This window comes from Notechis scutatus, chromosome 3, assembly GCF_049901735.1.
Source record: "Notechis scutatus isolate UNSWTSFEM ecotype Mainland chromosome 3, rNotScu1.2, whole genome shotgun sequence".
Classification (NCBI taxonomy): Eukaryota; Metazoa; Chordata; class Lepidosauria; order Squamata; family Elapidae; genus Notechis; species Notechis scutatus.
This window is the reverse complement of record NC_142011.1, coordinates 154,043,585-154,057,955: the sequence shown is the minus strand read 5'-3', so window position 1 is coordinate 154,057,955 and position 14,371 is coordinate 154,043,585. Positions and strand designations below refer to the sequence as shown.

Below are 14,371 nucleotides of genomic sequence, written 5' to 3'. Positions count from 1 at the left end.
TTTGTTTCCAAACTCTGTCCATGGTGCTGCAAACCATTTATACAGGATCACAATATAGAGTGAATGTATAGGATTGCAAATTGCAAACTCAAGATTAATTACAGTTTTGGCCTAGGAATGCCTTGAAAAGATTAGAGAGACAGTAAGGGTGTTATGAACTGAGAAAGTTTGTGAAATTCATGCAACTATCAGTAGATCAGAAATAATACAATAACTAACTGTACCTGAATAGTTAACTGTGTTTCTGTTGGACAAGATGTCTTGGATAAATATACATTCATTTGTAATGCATGATATCTTCTTGATCTTATTATTTATTTATTCCATTTTACAAAGATTGCCTGTTTGATTGTTCACAGGCTAAACGAAAAACAAAAATAGAACCCTCGAACAAACAATGAAAACTTAAAACATTGGATTTGTTTATCAGCTGAAATAAATGCTAAAAGCCTACAATTTACTTTAGCTGCAACACCCAGCTGCAAATACATTTAACTAAAGTTAGATTGTCCAGATAGCATTGCTTTCAACAGATTTAATAATTTCAGCGCACACTGAATTGACAGTGATTGCATTTTTCCTCCAAGCAGCTCTGGAAAGCATAAATTGTTCATTTTATTTTAACTTTATAGCAAACCTCTGAAATAAATTAAATCTGGGAGTTAATGAGAGGCCCAAGGTCATCCTGTGAGCTTCATGGAAACACCATGCTTTAAAATCTGAATTCACACAGTCCTAAGTAATACTTAGTCCATGATAGTTTGCTAATTATGAATTGTATGTGGGTTGGATCATTGTCCTCAGACTTTTTCATTCACTGATAAGAACCAAAAGTCATTCAATTTAGTTCACAGTGTTTATCTCAATTATCATTTAAAATTTAAACGATTGAATAATGAATTAGTTTGGAGATTCAATCACAGGGATTTTGTCATTCACATTGAGAGTCACTTAGGAAAGATACGCAGGTATTTAAAAACTTCAAGAGGGAGTTTGAAATAGCTACAATTTGGCAAGGAAAAGTTTCATTCCTTCCTTCTTTCCTATTGTATTTCTACACTTTCAAAATTTCATTTTCAGAAAAAATAGCCATGGAGTTGAGGACAGAATTAGCCTTGGAGTTGAGGATGGAAATACCATCAGGTTCTTTTTAAATAATCACGGTCTTCTTTAAAATATTATACTTTTGACAAAAGGGTTTCCTCTTTTGATTATAATTTGATACAGTACTCTCATGTAAGCTTCTCAAAAAGAATTCATGCTTGTCATTGTTCGTAGTTGAAGTAAATGAGCAGCTTTCTTTTCACTAATAGTTGGATGTATTATTGCTGCACAGAAGGATTTTTTACAAGAAATATTTTTAAAGACTTTAAGTTCAGGGCAAAAGAAACTAAATAATCTATAAAAAGTAGCCTCTGTGAAAATATTAGAGGCCTAATGCAATATTGTACATTTTAAAGTATTGCTCTTGATCTCCTCTGTTTCAAATATTCAAATAAAAGGAGTAGGTGTAAATTAGATTAAAAGAACAGACATTGAATACATTGATCAGTGTTAACAATAGCGAGAGAAATTAACAAAGGAGAAACAGATTCTAATACCTTGGAGATGCAGAACACAAAAGAGCCTCTTGTTACTCAAGGACCAGAAAGTGAAACCATTATAAATTAGGTATTCATTAAAACACTAGATATCAAAGAACATGAAAAGCACTACCTCTGGGTATTTACTTTCGACTAGGTTTATTGGAAGTCTGCCACATTGTAACATTATTTCTAGAGATAATGTAGGATAAAGTTGCGGTTACAAGTAACTCTGCAGTCTCCTAGCTCAATTCCATCTCATCCAAACATCTGCCTGTTCCTGAACACCTATTGCAGTCCCCACACTGAAATAATTTATGTTTTTTTAGGGGCTGGGATCAAGTTGGTTAGTGAATATGTCATTGAGACAATTAGCAGACTGATGTTAAACCAGTTGCAAATGCTAAAGAGGAGCTGGAGAAATATCAAAGAAAATTTGGCACTTTTACTTTAATACCTGATTCTAAAACACTTTTACTTTAATACCTGACTCTAAAACATGGCTAAAACTGATATTCCACTGCATAAAATTTATTTTTCTTATACAAGATATATTTTAAGAACGCATAGGCTGCAATCTGGTACATGGTCAGCTCAGGATAAGGCCTATTGATTTAATGAATTCTACTTTTGAATAAGCATGCCTAAGGTATGTTTATCAGTGAAGCTGATATGTATACCAAACCAATTTCGCAATAGTATAATACACGATCTTGAAAAATAATTTTGTACTAGAAATGTGCTAATTTTTTTAATCAAATTATTCAGGTGTTTTTGAGATTAAGAATGAAATCAGAGACACAAAACATTTAAAAACAATGAATGTTTGTCACTATTCTATATCATACATGAAACAAATAAATATTTATTTATAAATAAAATGAAGTTAATATCGAAGTTCTGTTATTATTATATTCAGGTGAATGTAATATGAGTTTTCTAAGGGTGGTAATTTTTCTTTTTGTGGTTTGTGTTAGATTTTCAGAAGATGTTGGCTAGTTTTCAAGAAAGCTTCAAGTAAAGGACCTCGAAGGCTAGAAAAATTTCCAGATGAGAAGGCAGCATATTTCAGAAATTTTCACAAGGTAAGTAGCAACTATATTAGGCGGAGAACTAAACCATTTTTGACACATTTGAAGTGGAAGCAACATTACTTGATGCTGTTGATATAGGCTCAGATACATGATTGCCTTCTTTCCATCCTTTCTGTAACCATGCACAATTAATTAATGATCAAGTTTGTAATCTACACTAATTAACTGTAATTCAATATACAGTTTAAACACAAAATATAAGTGCATTTAAATATCTGAAGCCATTTTTTAAAGAGGTTAACAAAGAAACTTAAACACCTGCCTGGGGCTAAAAAGATTTTGAGAAAATTCATGTATAAAAGTACTATAGTTTAGATATTGGGTGTTTGCTATCCACTGTCTGCCATTCAACAGATGGAAACTTTTCCTTCCATTTGTATATCATCAAAAGTACTGTAATTCATTCAGTATTCTCTTTAGCCTATGTTTGCTTAGAATTCTTTTAATATTTTAAGGCTGAGCTACGGTAATATATTATAGTGATTTTGAGCAAAAATCAGCAAATATAATTTATATAGTATAGCAGCTCAATAGAATTGAATGGCTGCATATTTGAGTAGACATTTTATAATAAGCTTCCTATGAATTAAATATATTAGTGAGAGTGTTAGAATATAACTTTTCTCTATTTCTATATGATAGTTTTTTCTGGGGTATGGTTCATGGAAGCTGAAAGTTACCTAACAAAAATACTATCTGATCAACCATTTAAGACAGACTGAATGAAATGCCCACTTGGAATGAAGTAAAGAAGACATGACATAGAAGAAGGCATTTTACTTCTATGTGTACTGTCTACGAACATATATATTCTAATAAGTGTGCCAGAGTTTTAACATATCAGAGAAAAATTAAGGATCTACATTTATGAGCTACATTATCTTAACATTTTTTTTGGCTTTTGGAAGTTATTTCCAAGAAAAAGTTACAAATTTTATAGATATACAAAAATGCTACATTTTGTTTAGACATTCAACTGTCATCTTCCTCCTAGAATAATTACATACTGAACTTGAAAGACGTGGATTGTTTTGATGAGGGCATATATGTCACACAAATTAAAAAGTGACTCTAGGAAGTTTATTAAATAGCATTGCTTAGGGTTTTACTTCAAACTCTTTGAATTTTGAAAAAAGAAAGTTGGTAGAACTTCCTTAAACTTACAATGCTTGGCTTTCATTCAGAAAGAATATAGCTGAGATAACATATTTCATCAAATCCCATTTTGAAAGGATTGCATAGATTTGTAACTATTACCAGGAATTGGATAAAACTTCTTTCAATTTTTTATAAAATACATTTCTCATTGTCTGGGACTACTGCTTGCTGGAACTGAAAAAGAATCCAAATTAGCTTCAAGGACAAGTATGGGTACTACTATTAAATATGATTCAAAGCTAGACTTTAATCTCAGCAGGTCAGTAGACATTTGTTAATTGTTACTTAATTTATAAATTTAATCTGTACTTCATATCCTGATTAAACGGTGATGGTTGTTTCTCTAAGGATTTTATTGGTGTTTTTGTTAGGTAGTAATAAATTAAAGCCATGTTTTATTGAACCTTAAGTCCTGTTTTTTTTATGTCAGCAGATACATTTTTTAAGATGAAGCAATGTTGCTGACAGCAATATCAAGCAATATTGTTATGCTTGGTTGGCAAAGATTTTATTCTGTGCCTAAGGCAAAAATAAAAATGCAGATCATTACCATGAAATATATGACAGATCCATTGTTTAGGACTTCTTCCTGGCATTGTGCCCACTATAGTCTTTTCAGTTTGTTTAGTAGCTGGCAACCGTTCTGTACCTTAGAGTCTTTCTTTGGTCGCCTGCCATTGTGGTCTTTTTCCTAGGTCCTTCTTCCTGGAAATATTTTGTAGGTCTTACAGGTAGTCCTCAACTTACAACCATTTGTTTATGACTGTTCAAAGGTACAATGGCACTAAAACAAATTGGTTCTCATATTTCTGACCCATGGTCTCCATCCCCATGGTCACGTGATAAAAATTTGGGCACTTGGCAACTGGCCTGTATTTATAATAGCTGCAGCATCTTGAACATGTCATCGCCATTTGTGATCTTCCCAGCTTTGTTTCTGACAAGCAAAGGCAATGTGGGAAGCCAGATTCGCTTAACCTATGATTCACCTTACAGTTATAGTGATATGCTCAACAGCCACAGCAACAAAGTCACAAAATCAGGCATGACTCACTTAACAATCCTCTTCGCTTAGCAATGGAAATTCTGCTCTTAATTGTGGTCCTAAGTGGAGGACTACCTGGACTCTCAGGGGTTTCTTAGAAGACTATAGCACCTCCTGTAGGGCCTTTTTGATGGCTGTTCTATTGCCTTTCCTGATCTCTTAAAAAGAAAGTTCAGCTTCAAATTGAAAGAAAACTCTATCCATGCCTTTGCCCCCTATTCGGCTTTGAGGGAGCGTCTATCTTTGCATCTCTGTTACAGTTCCACGACTTTGCTATATAATTCTGCTTTTTGTTTATGCAACTTCATCAGCATAGGAAGGTGGGATTGTTAAAAAGCAGTAGGATTTTGGAGGAAGTTAACAAGATATTCCATTCCATTCTCAGCAAGATTCCTTTCTTTCATACAGTTCTAATTCCTATACCCATAGAATCTATTCTCCTAAAAAAAATTAATTCCTTTAATGTTTTCACAATGACATTGTTAAAACAGAGTAGGGAAGGCATACAGAGCTTGGCTTTTGTTTGAATCTTTTCCAACCTTTTAGTAACAGTCATCGTCAGAGGTATTTGTATTGTCTTGTATGTAACAAAGTAGTGATATGACTGAAAATGAAGCTGCTACCAGTGCTCTGCACTGTGACTAAGCTTCTTCTCCTCCTTCTCTTTCTCCTTCTCCTCCCTCTCCCCATCCTCTTCCTCCTCCTTTTCCTCTTCTTCCTCTCCTGCTCTTCCTCCTCCTCCTCTTTATTATCAACAACAACCTATTTTCAGACTTGAAACCTTCTTTTCCTGGCTTCTTTTCCTATATCAAGTCTTATAAAAAGGGAGGGAGAGAGAAATAGTGGAATAAAGATAAACTCTTTATTTAGTTGTACATTTAGAGAAGAAATGGAAGAGAACAAATTAGTTGAGGTTTTTTTTTTTAGGAAAAAGGAAGTGAATTTTCAGGTCTTAGATGGCAATGCCTAGTCAAACTTGTCAGAGCTCAGAAATTAAAAAAGGCAAATCCTGACGAGAATTTGGTTGGAAGACTACCAGTCTTCTACTACTAATTAGAAGGCCAAGCTTAGAAACTGAAACAGGTAGTGTAATGTCAAAGCTCTTCCGTAGTATTGGCACAAAAAATGTTTTTGCAACAGCAGATATAACCCGTAGCTAACTTTGACTGATCTTAGAAACTGAGCAGAATTGGCCTAGTTGAATGGGGAACAACATGAGCATTCCATAATTGTTGGCTAAGCTGGGAAATTGAAAAAAAATGCTAAAAAGAAGGCAATAGAGTGCTGCCAAGAAATACATATGGATATTGCCAGCAGAGGTTTAGGGCACCTTTACTTTTCATAGGCTGTTCAAATTTTCTTTTAATGCCATCAAATGTAGTCAGTCTTTTTTTTAACCCCAAAGCATCTGTTTGTTTAATATAATAACATTTTGGAGGATGGAATTTTTTTAAATCTAAGGATAACTAATGATAGCAGCTCTTAAATCTGCTATTTTGTTTTATTTTTGTACAAAAAAAGATAGTACAATTTGCATTTGCATTCATTTACAAATGGAATACATTGTTAAAATGTATTGGTGTTGAAATAATTAATGCACACATAATATATCTAAAACAAGTTTATTGCACTTGACAATTGTATTAATATAATTGCCAGCCAATATAATTCATTTAATTTGAAATAAGGTGAAAGTAGAAGCAATTTAAATTATTTTATTAAAACAAATTAGTGGCGATTTATAAGAAGTTACCTCAAACAAAATGAAATTTAAATAATTGTGCATTGTGAATTCTTTCTATTGCGTTCCTTAAATACCATGCTTATTCTTATCCCTAGAGACCTTGAGTGTTTTTATGGTGATTAATGTACCAGGAAGATAAGGAAGAATGCTTTGGGAGCATAAGAATGTAATTGAGTTTCTAAATGTCCCACAGTCATGCAAAGGAATAGTGCATTAAATAGGAATCTGATTTGTGATGTGTGCCATGTGTTCAATTAATGTAGCTTGAAAAATAATGGTGGTTGCATATATACATATGGCATGGTGGGTTTCTTCAATCAACAAATTAGGAAGCCCACCACACCTCATAGAACTACCACATGCTACCGAGGTGCTCATCTGGATATTATATAGTATGAATAATATTTACCTTAGAACATTAGCAGACTTGGACAAAACAACTGGAGTGATTTGATATTTTATAGGCTCTTTAATTCAAGCTGTCAGACTTCCCATCAGGACATGACTCAATTAATTTACAATCTTTTTTTGCCTGCAAAAATGAAATCATATACACAACAAATGAAAGGCTCTTTCCAATGCATTTTTTTTAAAAAGGATGTCTCTAGATAATTGAAATGCTTCAAAATAAATTCTAGACCAGGCCTGTAAATGCAGCCCACCAAGCACCCTTGGAAAAAGCACAGACCTTTTGTTTGTTGTTGTTTTTTAAAGGGTAATAAAATCACCACCACTGCCCTGAAAGTCATGTTGCCTAGTGCCTTACTTCCCATGACCACCCACTCCAACACTGTAGATGCCCCTCTAGTCACCAAATTGTTAATTAGCCCACCAGCATTCCTTTGCAGACCACAAAGATTTTAAATTTATCAATGTGGACCTTTGCCCTCTTACAAGTTGTGTTCTAGATTTCCGAGTTAACTCATTGGTCTCTCACTGAGCAAGAGTTGACTTTGTAGAGAAGCATATTATCATTTGATGTATATTTATTTATTTATCTACATTTATTTACAGATTACATTTGTGCGCAATCCACATGGTGATGTTTGGGGGAACCTACAATAGAAAAATGTATTTTTAAAATCATAAGATTAAAAACAGAAAAGCATCATTAACCAGAAATTCATACCAAAAAAAAACACATTAAAAATTTCCAGTAATTTACATGAAATAGAATTCATTATAATTACAGAAAAATGTAGTTAAACAATATCCAAAGATACCAATATACAATTACAACAATAAGAGCAGATAAACAGTTGGTTAGAAATACATTAAAATTAGTCACAGTACATTCTTAGAATTTATAAAAATGAATTTACAGGCTGAAAATCTCTCTGCCTCCTTGTTTCAAAATTACATTAAAATTGCAGTTTGCTGTATTCATGATATTTTCCATCCTGTCAGGTCCATGCAGATTTTTGAAGCAATAATTACAAACATTTTCAGTGTATTATAAATGCCACATGAGAAAAACCATAAGACTTAAAACTACGATGGCGATTTGAAAATGTTTTATCCTCAAGGGTTAAAGATAAGGGGAGGAATAGAAGTAGATATTTTCTCATTATTAGTGAACAAACAGATTTTTATAGCATCACTGGTGACAGAGGAAAATGTTCTGACAGTTTTGTTTTATGGTATATTGCTTCAGTTTTACCTTTTTTTCATTAACATAACAGCTGGTGAAATCATTTTTCAATGCTATCTGGATAATTTTTATGTATTATTAAAATGGTGAATATTAGTCTTTAAATAGCAGTTAAACTGTACAGTGAGGTTTGATATATGAACACCTTTCACATTCTTTCAGGTTTTTAGAAACCTTGCATAGCAGTCATACATTATGTTTTGGCTTTTCCACTGTGCTGTTGGCATAGAGAATGTAATTTTATTCTGCTGGCAGCTTTTATGGATTAGACAGCAGTTCTGCAGTTCTGGCAGTGCTACTGGTATGTGTTTTGGGAAACAAAGTGAAATATCTTGGCTTGGTGATACTGCCTTATTGCCTGATGAAGCTACCAATATGCATAATTTGAGCTGATCAAATAGATTGATTGTGTTGGCTGAAAGAGACAGTGTCATGCTTAAGTATGTTCTTAAGTAATATAAATAGTGCAATCTTTTAAAATGTGTTCTCTCCCCACCCCCCAGCTTTAGACTCCAATTCGAATTGAAGATTCAAGTGCATTTCTGTTCTTTTATCAGAATGGTATTGCATAGCACAGTAAAAGAAGTGTATGGTATTAAAACATTTAAAATGATTAACAAAAATAAAATGACAGTAAGGATTAATTTATTAGAATTATTTTATTTTTTGATTTCTGTACTGCTAGACGATATCACAGAAGCAAAAAGTATTTGACACCTTAATGACTAACAGAGCTATAATGATACAACCATTCATAAAGTTGACTGCACTTTTTGGAATGATGTAGAGTTTTAGGTGTAAAAACTTTAGCAAAAATGTCTTTAAAGTGCTATAAATCTGCTGTTAAAATTCTTGTTGGTCAGTTCTTTAGGACCCAAATCAACCAGATGCTTACTGCTTTTAGTTTGAATTGAATTGTTTTTGAAATGACCATTCAGGAGTGCTTCTGTTAGGTATAACATTGATACCAAATATGGTTTGGGTGAATAAATATATAAAACTTAGATATCATGGTTTAAGTGCTTATCACTTTAAGCACAATGCAGCAGGCAATTAGCCGATTAAGGGTGCGGTTAGAAGTTACTGTCTGTCTGTAACTGTGTGCTGACTGTAACTGTGTCTTGCTGTGACTAACTGTGATTACTGACTGTGAGTGCCTGTGACTGAACTGTTATTGTTTGCTACTGTTTGCTGATTTACTGAGTAAGTCTACTGAATATCCAGCGTTTGTTTCTCTGGAGAGTGAAACCGGAGGAGGAGAAGATATCTTTATCGGCTGATAAAGATATTGCAAGGACTCTTAACTTGGACTATACTAGTGAGTCTTACTGGATGGAAATACTGTGAATGACTTAATGGACTGAATGACAATGCTTAAACTCTAACTGGATTAAAAACTATTTAAACTACAAACAGTGTTTGTGTTCAGTGTGTGTATACTCTGGGGCCCTTCCGCTCTCCTTTGGTTGCCTGGCTTGACTACTGCTGCAATACTCTGCTAGGGGTTAATCCACAAACCCTAACACTGGTTATGGGCCCAGCAGCATAGTCTAACTAACCAGGATATAGCAGAGAGAGTTGGTGTGAGTTGCACATTACTGTAAAAACAAACTGTTTTAATTAGTTTAAAATAGTCAAAATATCTGAAGAGTAATGGCACAAGTAAATTTGTCACAACTGTCCATGATATCCAGGCTGGATGGAACAAACTATGTTTCATGGTCAATGAAATGTAGTTTACTTCTACGCAGAGAAGGTTTGTGGGACATTATAGCAAACCCACCAGATGTGAGTAGCTGGGATCCTGCTAATGATGATGATAACGAAAAGTTACAAGACTTTAAACTGAAGAATGAGCAGGCTTTATGCATCATAGGACTGACTCTCTGTGATCAGCAGCTTGTCCATATTCGTGGAGAAGAAAATGCTGCAAACTGCTGGGAGAACCTCAGGAAGATTTATGTTCGGGACAGTGTAGGAGCACATATAAATCTTACACGGAAGCTTTTCGAACGCATCTTCAGAGGAATGGAGATATGTTAGTTCATTTAAACTGTATGAAGAGCATTTTTCAAGATTTGCAAGAAAAAGAGCTTATATTTAATGAACTGCAACAAGTCTACATAATATTATCTTCATTAGATCAAAGCTATGATGACTATGTGACTTCGTTAGAGGTATTGCCAAAAGAAAGCCTCTCATTAACCGACATAACAGGCAGGCTACTAGAAGAAGCCAGAAGAAGGCGTGAGCGTGACGAGCTGAGAGAAGATAAGAAAGAAGAGAAATTATCTTCAAAGTTTGAAAGAAACCAGCAAAGCAAAGTAAAGCACCCGGAAGAAGAGAATTTATCTTCGACGGCATACACAATTAAAAAGTGTTTTAATTGTGGAGGCAGAGGACATTTGGCAAGATTCTGCAAAAAGATAAAAAGCCAGAATATAAAAAGCCAAAGAAAGCATTTGAACTAGCCACATTTAGCAACTCTGATGTGAAGAATAATTTATGGGTGGTTGACAGTGGCGCATCCCACTGCATCACAAGAGATAAGACAAAATTTATAAAAATGTCTACAAGTTCTCAACATATATCACTTGCCAATGGCTGGAACCTGAAAGCGAAAGGTCAAGGTTTTGCACGTTGTCCGTACATAAACCAGGATATAAAAATGTTGTATGTACCGCAACTAAAGTTTAATTTGCTTTCAGTAAGGGTATTAGATAAATTAGGTTATGTAATTACTTTTAAAGATAATAATTGCATAATTGAAAAAGATAACAAAAGGGTAACTGCAGCTTTAAATGGAACATTATATGTCTTAGATAATAGTAAGAAAGGGGAGGCACAAACTGTATTTAATAATATAAAGCCTCATGAAGAATGTATCCATTTATTGCATAGGCGTTTGGGGCATGTAAATTTTAAAATGCTAAAACGTACAGTTGAGTTATCTGAAGGAATAAGGTTAAAATCTTGTGATAAATATTTGCGTTGTAATGTTTGCTGTGAAGATAAGAGCAAGGTATTGCCTGCAAATAGGCTAAATGGTTTCAAAACAAAAGAACATTTAGAAGTAGTATTTGCAGACATAATAGGTCCAAAGAAACCCAGTATGGGAGGTGCTAGATATATACTGAGCATTATGGACCATTATTCTAGATATGGGTTTTGCTATTTAATGAAAAGCAAAACTGAAACATATCAACATTTTTCAATTGGCTTAGGTTTGCTGAAAGAAAGTCTAAACGGCAACTGATAACCCTGGTGACAGATAATGGCACGGAATTTATTAATAACAAATTCCAGAACAGACTTAAAGTAGCTGGAATAGAGCATAAGAAGTCTGCTCCATACAGGCCAGAACATAACGCTTTTATTGAAAGAAGAGGCCAAACACTACAGGCAATGGTTAGAACAATGTTAAATGATTCTGGGTTACCTGATTCTTTGTGGGGGGAGGCTATAATGTGTGCTAATAACATATTGAACAACGTTGTTAATACAACAACAGGTGAAATACCATTCACCAGATGGCATGGCAGGAAACCTGACCTAAGTTACCTGCACACATTTGGTGCACCAGCATGGGTGCATATTCCTGCACAACTCAGAAAAAAGGGCAACATAGAGCTAAAAGATTTTTCTTCGTTGGTTATCAGGCAAACCATAGGGCATATAGATTTTGGGAGAAAGGCACATCTAAAGTGTTATGTAGTGCTAGTGCCCAATTTCTAGAACATGAAGGATGGGAGAAATTAGAACAGGATGCCAATAAAGATGTAATTATTGAATCCTATAGAAATCCCATTAGTTATCCCTGTAACTTTAAAAATAAAGTAAAGAGACAAATACAGGATGAAATAGTGCCCATAAAGGAAGAAACAGATTCAATAGCTGAACAGGATGAGGAAGATGAACAGGTAGTAGTTCAACAAAGTCCTCCTGTAAGCCCTGTAATTCCCAGAAGAACTACACGTGTATCTAGACCGCCTGATAGGTACCAGGCTAACACAGTGTGCCAGATTAATCAAGTTCCTAATTCTGTAGAAGAAATTAAAAAGTATCCTACTAAGGAAAAAGAAAGATGGTATGCAGCAATGAATAAGGAACTGAATTCATTAAGTGATATGAAGGTGTATGAAAATGCTAAATTACCTGTAGGTAAGAAATCCATTGGCTGCAAATGGATATTTAAGGTAAAAATAGATAAAGATGGTAATTTAATCCATAAGGCAAGGTTAGTAGCCCAAGGTTTTAGGCAGAATGTCAATGACTACGATGAGGTGTTTGCACCTAGTCTTAAGGCAGCAACCTTGAGAGCAGCTTTAGTGTGGGCAGCTAGTAAAAACTATATAGTTAACCATTTAGATGTGGAAACTGCTTACTTGCACGCCCCATTAAAACATATTATTTATATGAAAAAACCTGTTGGTATTAAAAGTGAAAATAAGGATAATAATGATTGTTGGTTGTTAAAGAAAAGCCTCTATGATCTTAAACAATCAGGCTATGAATGGAACCAGTATATTGTAAAGGAACTAGACAATATAGGATTTAAAGCTGGTTTAGCCGATCCATGTTTGTTTAAGAGGGAGACAAATGGGAAAGTATCATTATTATTACTATTCACAGATGACATTGCATTGATAACTGAAACTAATGATGAAGCAAATAAAATAATAGCATCATTAGGAAAGAGAATAAAGATCAAGCAATTAGGGGAGATAAAGAAGTATCTCGGTTTGAATATAAAGAAAACACGGAAAGGTTTTAAGATATCTCAGGAAGATAAGATAAGCAAATTGCTAAAAGATTACAAGATGGAGCTTTGTAAGCCAGCTAAGACTCCAATGAGTCAGGAGTTTAGCAACACTGATGTACAAAGCCCTGAGTTTGATAAGGTGATTTATCAATCTTTAATTGGTAGTTTGAGTTATATTAGTAATTGGTCTAGACCAGATATATCGTACTGCGTGAATCAGTTGGCTAGATTCAATTCTGCACCATGTGAAAGACACTGGAATGCAGCTAAGAGGATATTAAGATATCTTAAAAAGACAATGAATTATTCATTGTATTTAGAACCAAAGGGTGATTTAATTTTGAGTGCTTATGCAGATGCTAGTTTTGCATCAGAAAGAGACACTAGAAAGTCGACTTCAGGAACAGCCATAATGCTGGGTAAGACATTAATAGGCTGGAAGTCAATAAGACAACAGCATATAAGTTTGTCTACTATGGAGGCAGAATTCTCCTGTTTATCATTGTTATGTACAGAATTAATAATGTATAAACAAATGTTAATTGATATAGGTATAACTGTAGATTATCCTATAATTATACATGAAGATAATCAGGCAGCAATTCAAATGGCCACAAATATTGGAGTAAAAACAAGGAGCAAGCATACAGATCTAAGATATCTAAACGTGAGACAATCTGTAAGAAGTAAGATGATTCAGCTAGAGTACTGTATGTCGGAGGACAATTTAGCTGATAATTTTACTAAAGCCCAAGGTGCCAGTAAGCACCAGGAGAGTTGTGAAAAATATGGGATAAGATTGTAAAAGGTATTATATATTTATTTCACCCAAAAGGGGAGTATGTTAGGTATAACATTGATACCAAATATGGTTTGGGTGAATAAATATATAAAACTTAGATATCATGGTTTAAGTGCTTATCACTTTAAGCACAATGCAGCAGGCAATTAGCCGATTAAGGGTGCGGTTAGAAGTTACTGTCTGTCTGTAACTGTGTGCTGACTGTAACTGTGTCTTGCTGTGACTAACTGTGATTACTGACTGTGAGTGCCTGTGACTGAACTGTTATTGTTTGCTACTGTTTGCTGATTTACTGCGTAAGTCTACTGAATATCCAGCGTTTGTTTCTCTGGAGAGTGAAACCGGAGGAGGAGAAGATATCTTTATCGGCTGATAAAGATATTGCAAGGACTCTTAACTTGGACTATACTAGTGAGTCTTACTGGATGGAAATACTGTGAATGACTTAATGGACTGAATGACAATGCTTAAACTCTAACTGGATTAAAAACTATTTAAACTACAAACAGTGTTTGTGTTCAGTGTGTGTATA

The 14,371-nt window shown here is 34.2% G+C and overlaps 1 protein-coding gene across 3 annotated transcripts in view; it reads left to right on the top strand.

Moving 5' to 3' along the window:
* The window catches only part of DOK6 (docking protein 6), a 224,866-nt gene that overhangs the window by 116,580 nt on the left and 93,915 nt on the right, over positions 1 to 14,371 (top strand). For all 3 annotated transcript variants that reach the window (XM_087961478.1, XM_087961477.1, XM_026671864.2), the window contains exon 2: positions 2,561 to 2,668. In XM_087961478.1, the coding sequence (XP_087817604.1) occupies positions 2,561 to 2,668 (108 nt within the window). The remainder of the gene's footprint in view (positions 1 to 2,560; positions 2,669 to 14,371) is intronic.